The 16,201-nt window shown below is 54.3% G+C and overlaps 1 protein-coding gene across 6 annotated transcripts in view; it reads left to right on the plus strand.

Moving 5' to 3' along the window:
- The window catches only part of KCNT1 (potassium sodium-activated channel subfamily T member 1), a 64,237-nt gene that overhangs the window by 30,505 nt on the left and 17,531 nt on the right, over nt 1–16,201 (plus strand). For 5 of the 6 annotated variants that reach the window (XM_071766310.1, XM_071766309.1, XM_071766307.1 and 2 more), the window contains exons 3-8: nt 12,532–12,611; nt 13,473–13,572; nt 14,758–14,814; nt 15,167–15,215; nt 15,417–15,476; nt 15,917–15,991. In XM_071766310.1, the coding sequence (XP_071622411.1) occupies nt 12,532–12,611; nt 13,473–13,572; nt 14,758–14,814; nt 15,167–15,215; nt 15,417–15,476; nt 15,917–15,991 (421 nt within the window). Of the gene's footprint in view, nt 1–1,164; nt 1,446–7,841; nt 7,884–12,531; nt 12,612–13,472; nt 13,573–14,757; nt 14,815–15,166; nt 15,216–15,416; nt 15,477–15,916; nt 15,992–16,201 lie in introns of those variants that run through there. The other variant, XM_071766312.1, reaches the window with a different exon arrangement.

Genomic DNA, 16,201 nt, shown 5'->3' on the forward strand with positions numbered 1-16,201 from the left:
GCCATGGGTTGATGGTGATGCCATGGGGTGGTGGTGTTATGCCATGGGGTGGTGGTGCCGTGCCATGGGGTGATGGTGATGTCATGGGGTGATGCTGATGCCATGGGGTGGTGGTGCCGTGCCATGGGGTGATGCTGATGTCACGGGGTAATGGTGCCGTGTCATGGGTTGATGGTGATGCCATGGGGTGATGCTGATGCCATGGGTTGATGGTGATGCCATGGGGTGATGGTGATGCCATGGGGTGATGGTGATGCCATGGGGTGGTGGTGCCGTGCCATGGGGTGATGGTGATGCCATGGGGTGATGCTGATGCCATGGGGTGGTGGTGCCGTGCCATGGGGTGGTGGTGCCGTGCCATGGGGTGATGGTGATGCCATGGGGTGATGGTGATGCCATGGGGTGATGGTGATGCCATGGGGTGATGCTGATGTCACGGGGTAATGGTGCCATGTCATGGGGTGGTGATGCCATGGGATGGGGGGGTGATGCCATGGGGCAGTACTGGTGGGCGTGGCCTGGCGCTGGGTGGGCGTGGCCTGTCCGTTGCTGTCCGTGGTGCTGGTACCTGACCCCTCACATCCCTCCGGATGATGCTCCCTGCCCAGAGCATGGCCAAGGAGCAGCAGCTTCTGCTCCCCCCTGAAGAAGGATTCGGGGTTGTTCTGGGGCAGGGAATGTGCCCTTCTCTGGCCAGTTGAGCTGGGATCAAGCCCCGTGGCTGATGACAGCTCTGGGAGAGCAGCAGCAGCAGCAAGTTCCTCTTTGGAAGGGGACCTTGCTCCTTGTGTCCAAGAGCCAAGCACGCTGAGCCTGCTCCCTGGCATCCAGTCCACACGCGGCTCTTTACACGGAGGAATGAGATAAAATAGCTTCCTCCCCCTCATGTTGCTACTGAAAAACAGGGATGGGGAAAAAATAATCCCTCAGCCCTTGCCCTGCTTGTGGTGATAAGAGCAAAGCAATTATTTTTGTACAGGAGGCAGCCAAGGCAATGACATGATTTACTAAACAAAGCCCTTTCAGAGATTTCTGCACCGGGATGCGTTTCTTGGTCGTTTTGCACCAAATTCGCTGCAGCAGCAAGGCCAGAGAGTTTTGCCTCGACTCCCCTCACTACCAAAATAAATGTACAGGGCAGGATTGTTCCACTGAGCTGCTGGGAGTGGGGAGAGGGAAGAAAGAAGGAGATGGTACGTGCCGACAGCTCTGAACTGGATGCGGTGAGGATTGCGATGTATGAGAGAGTTCAGGGGGGAAGAGGAGGGAGTCAGAGAGGCAGCCAGGGCTGGCAGGATGGCAAGAGCCAAGCTGAGGAATTCCCCTTCAGAGAGCAATTCCCACGTAAAAACTGTCCCACCAGCAACGACAGAAGATGTGCATGGGGTGAGCCCCTTGTTGCCAGCTCGGAGGATTGGATCCATGGGGAGTGATGTCGGACAAAGGTATCGCAGGACTGCAGTGGGGTGGGGGGCTCGGGGGGCAGGGAGGGAGGTGGGGGCAGTGCCTTTTATCTTTTAAATGAAAGGGGAAATATTAGTGCCTCCCTGGGCTGGGAGGGGTGGTGGGTCAAATCCTGCTGTGTTAGAGAGCCACACCAGCTCCCAAGTTGCATTATGAAATAGGTGGCTGGAGCAGAAGAAAGCCAATTCCTTTAAATTTTTTATAAGTGCTGCTTGGTTTTTTTTTTTTTCCAAGAGCACATCTGAGACTGGGGGCTGCCACACACACCGGGGGCTTGCATTGCACCTTCCCTGTGCAGTAGAAGGCTGAGGTTTATTTACACTGCTGAGCACTGTACAGAAACACCATGTTTGCACAGCAGAAGAGACGCTCCATCCCTCAGCTGAGGAATAATTCATTTACACCTGCAAAAAAAAATCCAGAGGAAAAGCTGCCATGCCAATTGCTGCAGCCTCTTCCTGCAAGCACCCAGCCAACCTGTGCAGAGAGCCCAGCAGCTTTTCAGGAGGCTGAAACCCCCTCTGCACTGCACTCGAATCACAGAGAGCTTCAGGAGGAGCCAGGTCCCCTCGTTACCATGAGGATGCGTACGGCAGGAATTCAGTTCTCGTTCCGTCCATTCCATTTTCTGTTTCATTTTTCCCCACCTCTCCAGCCCCTCCGTGCTGTCTGCCTTCTCAGCACAGCCTGCCTCACCCCTGGTTGTGTACTGTACATCTGTGAGGAGGTGATTTGGGGCCGTACCCAGTGCCAATTAGCACTGTAGGAAAGCGTCTGCTGAAGGCTGAGGGGGGTGGGGGGAGGATTTTGCTTGGTTGGCTTTAGACTGGGAGGAACGGATGCCTCAGCTTTGCTCTCATCCTGGGTGTCTCACCAGTGGGCTGGGGGATGATGGCCACGAGCCAGGATCAGCAGATGTGCCTGGGGAAGCTGAGGAGGGAGGTGTGTGTTGCAGCAGCAGCAGCAGCGTGGTCCTTCCCCCGTGCCGAGATGTGCCCAGCACATGGTTCAGTCTCCAGCTCTGGGAGCAGGGTCCTGGCAAACTGGTGGGATGGGGAATGTGTGTCTCAGGCTGGTGGGAGGGGTGGGACTCTCCAGGTGGCTCTGGTGTTGGTTCTTTGGGGTGCAGCCACTTGGGTCTGCTGGGTTGTTGCTTTATGGCTTGGTAGGGTGAGGGCTCAGGGGTGTGGGGGGGTCTCCTGCAGGTGCAGTGGGATGAAAGCCCTGGGGCTGGGGTGGGTTCAGCAGGGTTTGACAAACGAGCTGGATCTGAACCTGCTCCCAGGGTAGATCAGGTCACTTTTGCTCTGGGCTTGTGTCTTGCTTTCATTGCTTCAAAGAGCCATCCAAGATGGACTGGTTCTGGTGACATGACCACCTCTGAAGGCCCAGCTGGGTGCTGCTGTTGGCAAAGCCTTTGAGGGGAGCTCTGTGCCCCTCAGAGCAGTGCCAGGGTTCAGACCCAAAGGAACTGGGGCCAGAAAAAGGCTTCTTCTTGCAACTGTGTGACTCTTAAAAACTCATCCTGACCACTGCTGGTCAGCTGAGGCTTCTCAGCTCTGGTGCTCTGGGTCTTGGTGGGCTCCTGCCAAGCACCAGGGAGCCAAACTTTCATCCCAGGGCTGACCCTCCTTGAGGGAGCCTGGCACAGAGGAGGGATGCTGCAGAGCATCATTGGGTCTGGGGAGAGCAGGGGGCAAGGATTCCAATAAATCACATCACCTTTCAGAGGGCCCTTGCCAGCAGGCCAAGTGTGCAGAGCACCTCAGCGTGCCTCAGGGCTTCGGGAAAGGACTCGTTTCACCCGGGGTTTGCTGGAATTTCAAGTGTTTTGCTTGAAGGCAGAGGTAGAGCAGTCGATGGCAACGCTTTCCCACTTTGGCAGCAGGCAGAGCCCCAGAAGCTGCCTCCTGCAGTGGCTCTGTGCCCACCTGCCCCCCTTCCCCGGGTGCCACTTCCCGACAGCCGAGCTGGCAATTGATTACAGTTCGTGCACTTCTCTGTCACTGCCTCTGCAAGCAACAAAGGCAGGGAGATTGCTTCTGAAGTGATGAATAGCATCTTCGAGATGCTTCCTCTCCTCCAAAGCCAGACACAAGCGGTGTTATCAAGTTAGCAGTGACAATTGTCCCTGGGAGTGCCACTGCCAGGAGCTGGTGGAAGGAGATGTTGTATTACAGGATGTTCTCAGGGATGCAAATGAATCCTCCCGGTGGCTGAAGCCAGTGAAGTTTATTCTCACTTACTTTGTTTACCTCTTTCCGCTGCCTCTTACTCACTGCAGCATCTCAGAGCTTTTGGGGCTTCTCAGTCAAAACAGGAGGAGGGGATTTGAGTTCATCTGAAGAGAAAACTCTGTCACAGCTGGAGGCAAAAAAAGGTTGAGCCCAGGCATCCAGACCAGGGATGCTGCTGTGCAGAGCTGCAGGTGGGATGGGACCAACTGCCTGGATGGGGCTTACTGGAAGAGACTGCAGAGGATGCTTGGAGCTCCTTCTGTGCCTCAGGGGTGCTCTGGGGAGGGGGTGCAGGCAGGGCAGCCCTGGGCAGCTCCAGGTAGGGCAGGCTCTGACACCAGACCTGAACCCTCCCAGCATGCAGCAATCATGAGATGAAGAAAGCCCTGAAAAGCTGAGTCTTTCCCCTACGACCTGAGCTTTTCCCGAGGCAGGTTGGCCCCATATGGCTCGTGTTGGGGGGAATTAGAAAGAGGAAGATGTGATAGGGAGGAAAGCCAGAGAAAAGCCATTCTCTGCACTGTGCTCTCCATCTCCCAGCTCAGTGTTTGGGAGGAAGCTGCTGAGGAAGTGTAAATATCTGTGTAAATGGGCTGGATCCCATTTCATGGGATGCTGATCCCTCTGTGATACTGGAGATGATGTAGGTTTAAAAATACAAACAAACATTTTGACAAGATAATCATGTCCTGTTTGTGCAGCTCTGCTGGCAGCAGGGGAAGCCCCAAGCACTGCCCACCCTGGGGGACTCTGATGCTCTTACAGGGTTGCAAACACACCCTGAAGGTACCTGGCTATGGAGCTCTGCCCTGGGGGGCTCAATGCTGCCTGTCTGAGCTGCCCATAGCTGAAATCTGTACTGCTGAGGCTTGGGGAAGAATATTAGCATTGCAGAAGAGTTGAGGTTGGAATGGACCTCTGGGCTCTGGTCCAACCCCTTCTCAAAGCTGGGCTAACTTTGAAGTTGGCTGAGCTCACTTGGGACCAGTCCAACTGAGTTTTGAGCATCTTCCACAAGGGAGATTTCTCTGGGTGCCTGGATCAGGGCTTGGTCACTCTTGGGAAATAATTTTTTCTCTCCTTCAGGCTGCCTGGTTCCACCTCCCACAGCCTCACCCGGTCTTTAAGCTCCAGATATTTTTGGCAGGAAATGTTTTGCCTGTCCCTTGCGCTGGATCTGTGCTGGAGCAGCCCCCAGCTCTGCTTATCCTCCGTGATCTGGAGGGTGATGATGAGGGTCTGGAGGGTCTGACAGGACCCATGCCACCATGTCCCAGCCTGAGCTCAACTCCAAGCTCCCTCCTGCAGGTTCCAGCTGTGTTTTGGTGGCTGGACCCACCGCTGGTCCCAGTCCCTGGGCACACCCGGGTGGGAAGCCCTCACCCCCGGGGCCGAGTGATGCTGCAGCCGAGTGCTGGAGGAGAACGGGAGATCTGGGAAGCTCTGAACACTCCTCCCACGGCTGCTGGTGCCCTAGATAGGGCTGGCACGCAGGCGAGGCCCTGACTGAAGGATGCCAGTGCTGGGAATAGGTACCAGGGCTTTCACTCTCTTTATTTTAGGTCTCCCATTCCCGTCGGGGCAGGGGGATTAGCACGTTGTTCCTCCTCCCATGGGACTTTTCTGCGGGGTACCGGGCAGCTGCTCCGGCTCCGTCCCTCCTCTGCTGCCCAGCAGGGACTCGTTTGGCTGACCAAGAAAAGCAGGAGATGGGCATGGGAGCAGCCTCGGCATCTGCAGGGCTCCTTTTGCCCGGGTGCTGTTGGGAGAGCCCAAAATTACCTTGTAGAAGGGAATTGCAGGCACTGGTGGGCAGGGGAGGGCTGGGCTGGGCTGGCAGGAGCAGCGCTGCGCTCTTGGCACTGCTCCTTGGTTGCTTCCAAACTTTCTGTATTTCAGTTGCAATGCAGGCTTTTGCAGAGGAATGCCGAGAGAAAAGCCTAACCTGCCTCTGGGATGAAACCAGAGCCCTTCCAGGTGCTGCTTTTTGGGGAGGAGGCAGCAAACCTGCTGAGCTTCCTTCATCCCAGGGATGCTGGGGGCTCCAGATCCTTCCCCGGGGCCATCCCTGTCCTGTCCTGCAGCCAGGGAAGTGGGGGGACACTGAGCATGTGCTTGGTGTTCTTCTCTCATTCCCCTTCCTCTTGCTCGTTCCTTCTCCCCCTCTTTACTTTCTTTTTCTGTCTCCTCCCATCTGTCCTTCTCACATCAGGCTATTTTGGGGGATGAGTTTCTCACTGTCAGTGTGGTAGGAACCGTGGTGCATCTTGTGTCTTAGGGGATGAGCATCACTTCGGGGATCCTCCCCAAGCAGCTACCTCACTTGGTTCATCTGAACTCCCCTTCCTTGCCTCTGCTGTGGAGTGTCTGAGCCCGGGGGGGGGGGCTAAAGGCCACCAAACCTGATGGTTCTCTCCTCTGCCTCTTTACAGCTCATTAAAAGTCTGTGTAACATTTCTGACTCTCTTAGATCAGAACAGTTCTGTCTGGTGTAAACCTGCTCTTTCCTTGCAAGGCACAAAAGGGCTCCTGCTCATGGCTAATCTGGATTAATTATCAGAAGATGAAGGCTGAGGGTAGTGAGGAGCAGCCAAGGGGGGGGCAGTGGTCCTGGGGCAGTGGCTCAGGGCTGGACACAGGAGCCCAGGTTTGGGGCTGGTGTCTGGGAAGGAGCTCGGGGTGGGAGCAGGGCTGGCTGTGCCATGGGACTGTCCATCTGTCTGTCCATCCCTCTGTCTTGCTGCCTGCCTGGCCTTTCCATAAGGAACCCAGCTTCAGTTTGCCAACTGAAACTTTAAAGTTTCGGGGATCTGGTTTTCAGATGAGAACTGGAGTGATTTTTAATTTTCTGAATTTTGGTATATTTTCTCAGCAATTAGACTATTTAGGAGGATCTGGATGCCTGGTGGGAAGAAGGGGAGGTTTCTTTCCTTCTCAAGGTCCTTCCATCCAGCTGGAAGCCAAGAGCACCTTTTTGTCCCTGTTTTGTTGCATGTGCTCTAACCACAGCACGGAGCAGCCAGAGCCACTGGCTCTGGGGTGGGGACATGTCCCTGCTGGTGTCACCCAGGCTGGTGGCTCCCCTTGGCACACATCCCTAGGTTCTACCCAGACAATCTCCTCCTCCCTGCAGCATTCTCACAGGTAATAAAAGCAGAGTAGTGGGAACCTCAATCACGACACAGGGGAGCTGCTCCGTGTGCCTTGCAGCCAGGGAATGAATCAGTTTTCCTTTGGACTTGCCTTTTAATTGAATTGTGAATTTATTGTGTTTATTTAGTTTGAACGATGCAGGAGTGCTGTGGACTCATAAAGCACAAAGCAAATGAAAAGAAAAACCTTTATGAGCTGCAAACTTCCTCTTTGGTTGGGTTATGTTTCTGGCTTGCTGTGTGCTGGGCAGCAGGGAAGGGCTCCAGGAGCCATCTCAGCCAGCACTGGGTGGATGGGGACCCGTGGCCATCTGCAGGGATGGAAGTGGAAATGTCCTGAAAAGTGTCACTTTTGCTAAGGGAATTTTTCCTTTGCCAGCTGCAATGGCTTTGTTTCACAGCTCTGTCTGTCAGTCTGTCTGCAGGATGTACAGTACACCAGCACAGGCCATTCACCCCCCTACATTTCAGTGTTCTCCTTTCTCCCCCTGACACCTCCCCCTGTCTAACTCTCATCCTTCCTTTCTCTTCCTTTCTTTCCTTTTGTTTTCCCTTCTCTGGTCATGGCCTCTGTGTCACATCATCTCTGTGAAGGTGTAAGAGAAATGCAATGTCAGGCTCCTAAACCCCCCCCAGCCAGCCTCTGTCCAAACCTAATTTCTCAGCAGAAAGCGTGACCCTGATTTGAGAGGGAGCAGCCGTGTGAGCTTTGTGAGGCTCATTTTTAAAAATACAAACAAACAAAGCATAAAAAAATATTTTTACCCATGGAGCTGAGTTCTTAAAGGGACTCTACGCTGGCAGAGCAGCACCAGCTCCTTAACATCCCCCCCCTGGGGACATCAGCATGGACACGGTGCAGTGATGGAGCACTCAGGTTCATCCCTTGGGTGCTGGTGTTCCTGGTGGCACAGCCCTGGCTGTCCCACGGGTTCCTGCCAGGCAACTGGATATTTCCCTCACCTCCTGTGATGCTCTCACTCCATAGGCCTCACGCTGAGGACTTCAGTGTGGATTCCTCCTTCTCACAGTAAGTTCACCGCTCGCGGGTCCCGGTGCTGCAGGGAGGGGCTGAGGGGACCATTGCCTGCCCAAAACCCAATTGTGTCCTCTGGAGGGCAGAACCCCTCTGCACTCTGAGGGGGTTGGGGTGCAGGTGTGAGTAGCATCTCATGAGCAAAGGTTTTGGGGCCATGTTTGCTGCCCAGGGCAGTGCTCAGCCCTGGCTTTAGGTTTGGGGTCAATGATTCTGCTTTTATGGGAGATGAGAAGCTCCCACTTCTACACTGCTCTTGGCACCAGGTTGTTGTGGATGGGACCAGCAAACCTTGCTGAAGTGGCCATGGTTCCCACTATGGGCAGGTTTCTTTGGGAAGAAGTGATATCTTTGGCAGCAAACTGATGATTACCCATTAACAATGAGCTCCGTGTGCAGCCTCTAATTAAACAATCCAGATTCATCAGCAGAGGCAATTATATAGGGACAGACTCATGAGTGTCACTCTCCAATGTTGCAAAACAAATGAGGCAAAGAAACCACAGCACGTTATATTCCATTCTCTTCTCTCTCTGGGTTTTAATCTCTATTTTTATTATTTTATTACGAACAAGTGGGACCACTGCCTGGCCCCAGGCAGCATGGGGCAGGGCTGGGGCAGCTCTGTGCATCCTCAAGCCTGCTGGGACCTGGCACGGGAGATGGTCCTGGTGGGTGCTGGTCCCTGCACACTCACCTGGCAGTGGGGTTGGAAACCATTCCCTTTTCTGCTCTCCAGCTGAGCCTTTTTGGGTGCCTCCCCACCCCCTCCTCCTCTGAGCAATTGTTCAATTACAGCTGATGGAGCGCGGGGGCAGCCGCCTGTTCCCTGGATCCCCCCTCCCTGTTCCTGCCTCCCCCTTTGGCAGGTGCCCAGGTTTCTGCAGGCAGCCCTGCAGATATTCCCCCTTCCCATCTCCAAGCCTTGTGTAGGGAGCTCTGGTGGGAAGGGCTGGAGCTGCTCCCGGGGTGGCTGGAGGGTGGCAAAGCTGTGGCTCCGAGGTGATGTTCAGTGCACAGAGCTTGCTCCCTGGCAGCTGTCTCTCTGTGGCTTTGGTACCAAATTATTGCCTCTGACCCTCAAGGAAAGGTGGAAATAAGGGCAGAGCATCTCTGGAGGAGGCCAGGCAGATGGGTGCTGCTGGAGGGGCCTGGGTGGGTCTCGTGGTGCCTGAGTCCTCAAGCTGGTTGCTCTGGTGGTTTAGTTGGGGTTTGCTCTCTGCTCCATCTGCTCCTCAGATCCTGTCCTGCTGAACCCTTGGCAGCTCAGTTGAATTCCAGGCTCAGCCACAGCCCCAGTTCTGGGGTGTTCAACCCTGTGGCTGTGCCCCAGGGGGGTCTCTCCAGGGGCTGCCCTGCCCTGGCAGGGGAAGGAAAGTGCTGGCAGCCACCAGAGTTTTCTGGGACTTTGTTGGTTGGGTTTTTTCCTTCTCATCTGCATCCCATTGGTTGAGAAATCTCCTGGGACAAGAACAGCCTTTCCCACCCAGCCAGAGTGGGAGAGCAAGGATTGGAGCTGCAGAAAGATTCTAAGATTGTCTTTATTGTCTTTCTAGACCCACATTTATCTGAGGATAACTTTCTCCTAGCAAAAAGTCTCTATTAGAAAACGAAGCAAAAGCTCCTAGGGCACCTCAGCCCTTCCTTGGAGAGCAGGAAGATGGTTTGGGGCAGTGTCCTGGCTCAGGGCTGGCAGCTTACTCCCTGCCTGTGGGATTTTGGAGCCATCCCAGTTTTCAGGCCATGCCAGGTGGCTGCCACTCACCACGGGGACCGGAGGGGACCTGCCCGTGCCCTCTGCCTGCCAAAGTCTGGGGACACAGACCTGGGTTTGCATCCTGCACTTCTCACAGCAAACTATTGTGTCTTTTTTTGGGGGAGCTCATTATCTCAGAACAAATTGCCTCTCATCTTAGATTTAGAAAGTGCAATAAACAACCGAGCAAAGAAAATGAGATTGTGCAGGCAGGATGGAGTGCAGAACAGCAGTAATTACACTTTGAGGCAGAGGGCTTGTAACTAAACTTGTTCTGTGGTTACCTGGGTGCTGGGGGGGGGTTTATCTGGGGCAAGAAGGGGGGTGTGGGGTGCTGTATGTGAGGAGAGAGAGGTTTGAATGGAGCAGCCCAGCTGAGCTGTGGTGAAGGCAGAGCCAGCCAGGGGGGTTGTTTTTGGGTGGTTAATGCAATCAGAGTGTAGCCTGATTCTTATTTGAAGTTATCTTGGTGACAACAAAATTAAAGGGCTCAATTTACATGATATAATCTCCTTCCCTCAGCTGGAAATGGAGCAGGAGCTTTGGTACTGCCTGGTGGCTGCTGCTGCCTGGCAAAAGCCATCCTCATCCAGCTGTGTTGGATCCCCTGGTGGATGGTGGCCCCATGGAGTTGTCACCCCATGGATGGTGACCCCATGGATGGTGGCCCCATGGAGTTGTCACCCCATGGATGGTGACCCCATGGATGGTGGCCCCATGGAGTTGTCACCCCATGGATGGTGACCCCATGGATGGTGGCCCCATAGAGTTGTCACCCCATGGATGGTGACCCCATGGATGGTGGCCCCATGGAGTTGTCACCCCATGGATGGTGGCCCCATGGAGTTGTCACCCCATGGATGGTGACCCCATGGATGGTGGCCCCATGGAGTTGTCACCCCGTGGATGGTGACCCCATGGATGGTGGCCCCATGGAGTTGTCACCCCATGGATGGTGACCCCATGGATGGTGGCCCCATGGAGTTGTCACCCCATGGATGGTGACACCATGGATGGTCAGGTCATGGATGGATGCTCACCCTATGGACACTGTGGCCATGGGCTCCCAAGTGGGTCCTGGAGCTCAGCCTGGAGAGCAGTGAGGGCAATTTGTCTGCACAGGAGCTTGTTCTTTCCACAGCCTTTTATTCCTTCATCTCCTTGCAGTGATAAACACCCTCTCCCCTCACCCCAAGATGTGCTTCAGTTGCTTTCCAAGTGTTTTTTCCTTCCTGCGGCCGCTGTGACAGATGACTACGTGGGGACTTTGTCATTAAAAGTTAAATCTCTGCTAATCATTCCATTCTTTTATCTGTCAGTGCTTATATTCACAGTCTCGGGGTGGGCTGCAGTGCTATAGATCAGAGAACCATCTGTCTGGGGACAGAGATTTATATTGCTGTTTGTTCCTTTGGTACGGAAGCAAATGTCTGGGAGAGGAATTGTGCTCCCTGCAGTCTCCTTCCCTCCCTCCCTTCCTCCTCCTTCCCTTTCTCAATGCACTTAATCCTCAGGGATGCTGATGAATTGGGTGCCCAGTGCTCACGATGTTGCTGGGGGCTATTTCATGGGCATTATTAACAAGGAGAAGGAGCAATTAGCTCGTGTGCTGTGTCGTGAGCAGTTGTGGCAGCTGATCTATGCCCTGGTACAAATAAATTATTTGCTAAGGCCGGCTTTGGGAGGGGTGAATTTTAACCCTTGTTAAGGCTTTGTTTCCAGAGCTCTGTGCTCCTGGCTGCTCCCTGCTTGGGCATCCTGAGCTCCTCAGTTCTCCCACTCTCACTGAAGAGCCCTGTTGGGTGCAGTGGGAGAGGGGTTTGGGCTCACCCATTGCTCCTTCAGGAGCTGTGGTGGTACCAAACAGACCTCGCTTTGCTGAGGCAGTGGGACAGGGTCCTGTTTAGGCTGCACTGAGCAGACAGCAGAGTCATTTACAGCCTGCAGGGAGTCTGCAGAGGGTGCAACAGAGGTGTGTGGGACAGGGACAGCTTTCACCTGCACACCCTTAATCCATCGTGCTCCATCCTAGTCCCTGCTGACATCCCTGGGGAGGAATTTTCAGCCTTCAGGAGGTTTTTCCCCATCCGTGTGGTTATGGGAACCCATCCAGCATGTGGGACCAGTTGGGGGGTACAGGTGGGGTCACCGGTGGCCACTGGAGTGTCTGAGGCTGAGGAGGTGCTGGGGGAGTCCCAGCCAGGCAGAGGGCATTTCCAGCTTCATCTCTGGTCCCTCCTGGCTGCTTTCTGCCAAGTGTCCTGACACGAGCCCCTGGTGGATCCCAATGCCAAATGATGCTCGGAGTTTGTTGACAGCTCCTGGGTGTTTTTTTTCCTGGAATGGCCGAATGTGGTATCTTAGCAACAAAGGGAATTTTTCTGCTTTTACATCAGATTTGGTTGTTAACAGCTTCAGTGCTGAGCATTGCTCCCATCTGGGCAGAGCTGGGGTACAGGGGCACTGGGATCAGGGCCCTCCCTGGCTCCTTCTCTGCCACAGCCACAGGGGTTGGAGCAGATCAAACATTGCTGGGGGAAACTTAAAGCACCTCTTTTCTGAGAGGCTTTAAACATTGTAAAGTGTGTGGGAAAGGAGTTTGCAGGTGTGATGGCAAAACCCTTAACCCAAACCAGACCTGGCCCCATGGGGCTGTCTGCAGCTCTGGGAGTTGTTGATGTGCCACAGCTTGGTGCTCCTGGCTGCTGGTAGAGGTGACACCACAGAATTGTCATATGGGAGCAGCCCAGGGATGAGCTGGGGGCTACTGGGGGTTGTTTTGGGGGAGGGGGGGTCACCCAGCTGGGATGGGGAACACTGCTCTGGGGGGCTCTGGATCCCACCTCCCATCCAGCTGATGGGCTCCTCTGGGTGCTTTCCCCGCAGGGTGCAAGTCGAGTTCTACGTGAATGAAAACACCTTCAAGGAGAGGTTGAAGCTCTTCTTCATCAAAAACCAGAGATCGAGTGAGTGCTCTGTCCTGACGGGACGAGGAGCCATTGCCATCTGCTGGTGGCTGCTTGCCCAAGTGTCCCCAGCCCTGCTGTCCCTTGGCCTTTCTCTCGGGTGGTGGCCAGCTTGGTGTGGGAGGAGGTGGCTGCAGAGGGACAACCTCCTGCCACCACTGCTTGCCAGGGACAAACAGCACAGGAACAGGCTGGGACAAATTGGTCAGGGCCAGCTCTCTGGATTAACCTCCACTTGCCTAATGGTGTTTTTATTTTCCTCCTCCAAGATGTCATTAGCTGTCTGGAGGGAGGCCACTCGTTAATTTATAAAGTCACGTTCTCTTTCCCTCCCTGCCTCCTGTCATCTGGTTCCAAAGCTGGAGCAAGGCACAACAGGATGCCCACGGGGAAGTTTTTAATGAAAATGTGATGAATTTCCCACTTGTAATTTGAGTAATAACCCAATAAATTGTCTGGGGAGGGGGAGCTGATAAAGCAGCAGCTTTTGCTCCCCATCCTTCCTCCTGTGAGCTGCAGTGCAGAGAGCAGCACAGATCCCTGACCCTGCCTTTGGGTGCCTTTAATGGATCCCTGCTCATGAGGGGCTACACTCCAGAGCTCCTCCCTTGCCCCACATCCATTGGGGCCAGCAAGGTGCTCGCTCATTGTTATTTATTTCTGAATTAACCTCCTATAGATTCCACACTGAGTAGGGCACATAGAGCCCCAGGCAAAGCGTGAGCAAGGTTTGGGTGCTGCCCTGGGGCTCAGTGAGGTCCTGCAGTGCAAGGGGACCACAAAGCTTGTGGGAAACTACAGAGGTTCTGCTGTGGGGTACCTGAGGCTGCCTGGCCCATGCTGTGCTCTCCTCTGCCACAGGTCTGAGGATTCGGCTCTTCAATTTCTCACTGAAGCTGCTCACCTGCCTCCTCTACATTGTCCGTGTCCTTCTTGACAACCCAGAGGAGGGCATAGGCTGGTGAGTGCTGCTGGGCTGCCCTGGGTATCCCTCCTCACCCTCTGGATCCCCCTCTCACCCTCTGCATCCTCCCCTCACCCTCTGCATCCCCCTCTCACCCTCTGCATCCTCCCCTCACCCTCTGCATCCTCCCCTCACCTTCTGCATCCTCCCCTCACCCTCTGCATCCTCCTCTCACCTTCTGCATCCTCCCCTCACCTTCTGCATCCTCCTCTCACCCTCTGCATCCCCCCCCACCCTCTGCATCCTCCCCTCACCCTCTGCATCCTCCCCTCACCCTCTGCATCCTCCCCTCACCCTCTGCATCCTCCCCTCACCTTCTGCATCCTCCCCTCACCCTCTGCATCCTCCCCTCACCCTCTGCATCCCCTCCTCACCCTCTGCATCCCCCCTTGCATCCCCACCTTACCTTCTGCATCCCCACGCTGTGCCAGGGGGTGCAGACACACTGTCAGCTGCTTACAGGGGAGGTGAAGATCCTGGTGGACACTTTTCCTGCCTCCTGCTGTCTGGATGGGCAGCCTGGCCAAGCTGATCAGCCTGCAGAGCTTTGCTCCCTGCTCGAGCCCTGGGGACAGCTTTGTGGGTGTCCCCCAAGGGAAGGTGCTGGGGAAACTCAGCCTCCCCCTCATTGCTGTCTGGCTGGGATGGCCAGGGGTGCAGTGTGGCCTTCAGACCCAGGCAAGAGCTATTGATCACCACAGGAGAATTTTCTGAATCCTGATGCCCTTGAAGGCACTGATGTTAAACCCCATTTAAGCATCTGGGGAGGAAAGGTGTCTTGCCATTTAGGTCCCTGAGGTGAGAGATGATTAAATCCATCAGCTTTGCTCTGGGTTCCAGTAGAAGCCTGGGTTTACTGTGCCCTTGCTGTGTTTAGCTCACACGTGGTATGGGGCTGTTTTTTTAAATATTTTGGTTTGGTTTTGTTCTTGAGAGCTTGGAGAATTAGCAGTTTGATTTTTCTCTTTGTAGAGGTTGCAGATGACTACTGCTGGGTCACAATCTCCAGTAATAAGATGTTTAAAAAAACTGCCTGGGTGAGATGGGCTCCTGTGGAAAGCCCCAGCTGTAGGGATCAGTGTGTGGGGCACCCCATGAGCCTAGGGACCCCAGGCCAGCACCTCTGTCCCCCTGTCCCTGCCACTGACTGCTTTCCTCTGCTTTATCTTTCTCTTCTCCTAGCTGGGAATGTGAAAAGCAGAATTACACAGTGTTCAACCAGTCCACAAATATAAACTGGTGAGTTTGGAGGGTTGCTCCAGTGCTGGGGGGTGGCTCTGCTGGCATGCAGGGATGCTGTGATGGATGCAGCTGGTTCTGGCAGCTGCCTGGGGCCCTTTCTCTGTCATGGAGGGATGCAGAACAGTCTCCCAGGAGCAAATCAATGGACAAGTGCTTATGGCTGCACTTTTGGGAGCAGCTTCTTCCCAGTGCAGAGACTGCTTGAACAAACTGTGCCCTAAGGAACACCAGGACAGGTTTTGTGCTGGGTTCTGCATCTCTCATGGCCACAGATTTGCATTCAGGTGTGGGGGATAAAGGCACTTCTGAGTGGGAAAGAGTTTAGATATATTCTAAATTTTCTTTACAGGTCACACATCTTCTGGGTGGACAGAAAAATGCCTCTATGGGCTGTGCAGGTGAGTGCTCAGAGCTGGGGCTGGAGCTGCCAGTACATGTCCAGGCATTCTCTGCCCTCACTGTGAGGGGCACCAGGGGCTCTTGGGGGAGCAGAAAATCAGAAAATCATGAAATGGTTACAGCTGGGAGGGACCTCAAAGTTCATCTAGTCCCACAGCCTCAGGCCAGCCCTCAGCAGCTGTCCCCATCTGTCCCCACAGGTCAGCATTGCTTTAATCAGCTTCCTGGAGACCATGCTGCTCATCTATCTCAGCTACAAGGTGAGTGCCTCGGGGCTGGGGAGGGACAGGGATGCACCAACCCCCTGCTGGGAGTTGATTTCTCTGTCCTTGAGCTGTCAGAAATCTGAAGCATCCTGAGAGGACATTTGTCTGGGCTGGTGGTGGCTGTTTGCCTTTCTCATTCCCCCTGGAGCTGCTGGGGAAGTGTTTGGCAGTGCTGAGCTGGGGAATCTTTTCTTTTTCCACTTTCCCTTAAGCTCAGCCCTACTTTACAAAGAGTCATAACTGCTTTGTGGGGGCAGATTGGTGCACGCTGAGTTTCCTGAGGTTGAGGTCCTGGAGCTGAGCTGGGCAGTGTGTCCCCTGTCCTTGTGTCCTTCCACCTTCTAGCAGGGGTAGTGGCAGAGGGGGAGATTTGGACTTCTCATGTGGGAGGTTTGGAAGCTTATTTAATTCTGATTTGTTTCTTAATTCCTCAGGGGAACATCTGGGAACAGATTTTTCGCATTTCGTTCATCCTTGAGATGATCAACACGGTGCCATTCATCATCACAGTGAGTGTTTCCCCGTGACATTTCCAGCTCTCAGTTGAGTAAGTGTTGGGCTTTTGGTGGTGAAGTAAAGAAAAAGGGAGTTCTGGCCAAGCAGGATTTAAGGCTGGCAGGAAATGATTTTTTTCCTCAATATTTTTCAGCACAATGGCTTTCTCTGGGGCCTTATCCCCAAAACCATCCACCCTTTGCAGCAGCTCTGCTGCAGCTGGG

This window comes from Heliangelus exortis, chromosome 22 (assembly GCF_036169615.1).
Source record: "Heliangelus exortis chromosome 22, bHelExo1.hap1, whole genome shotgun sequence".
NCBI classification, from domain to species: domain Eukaryota; kingdom Metazoa; phylum Chordata; class Aves; order Apodiformes; family Trochilidae; genus Heliangelus; species Heliangelus exortis.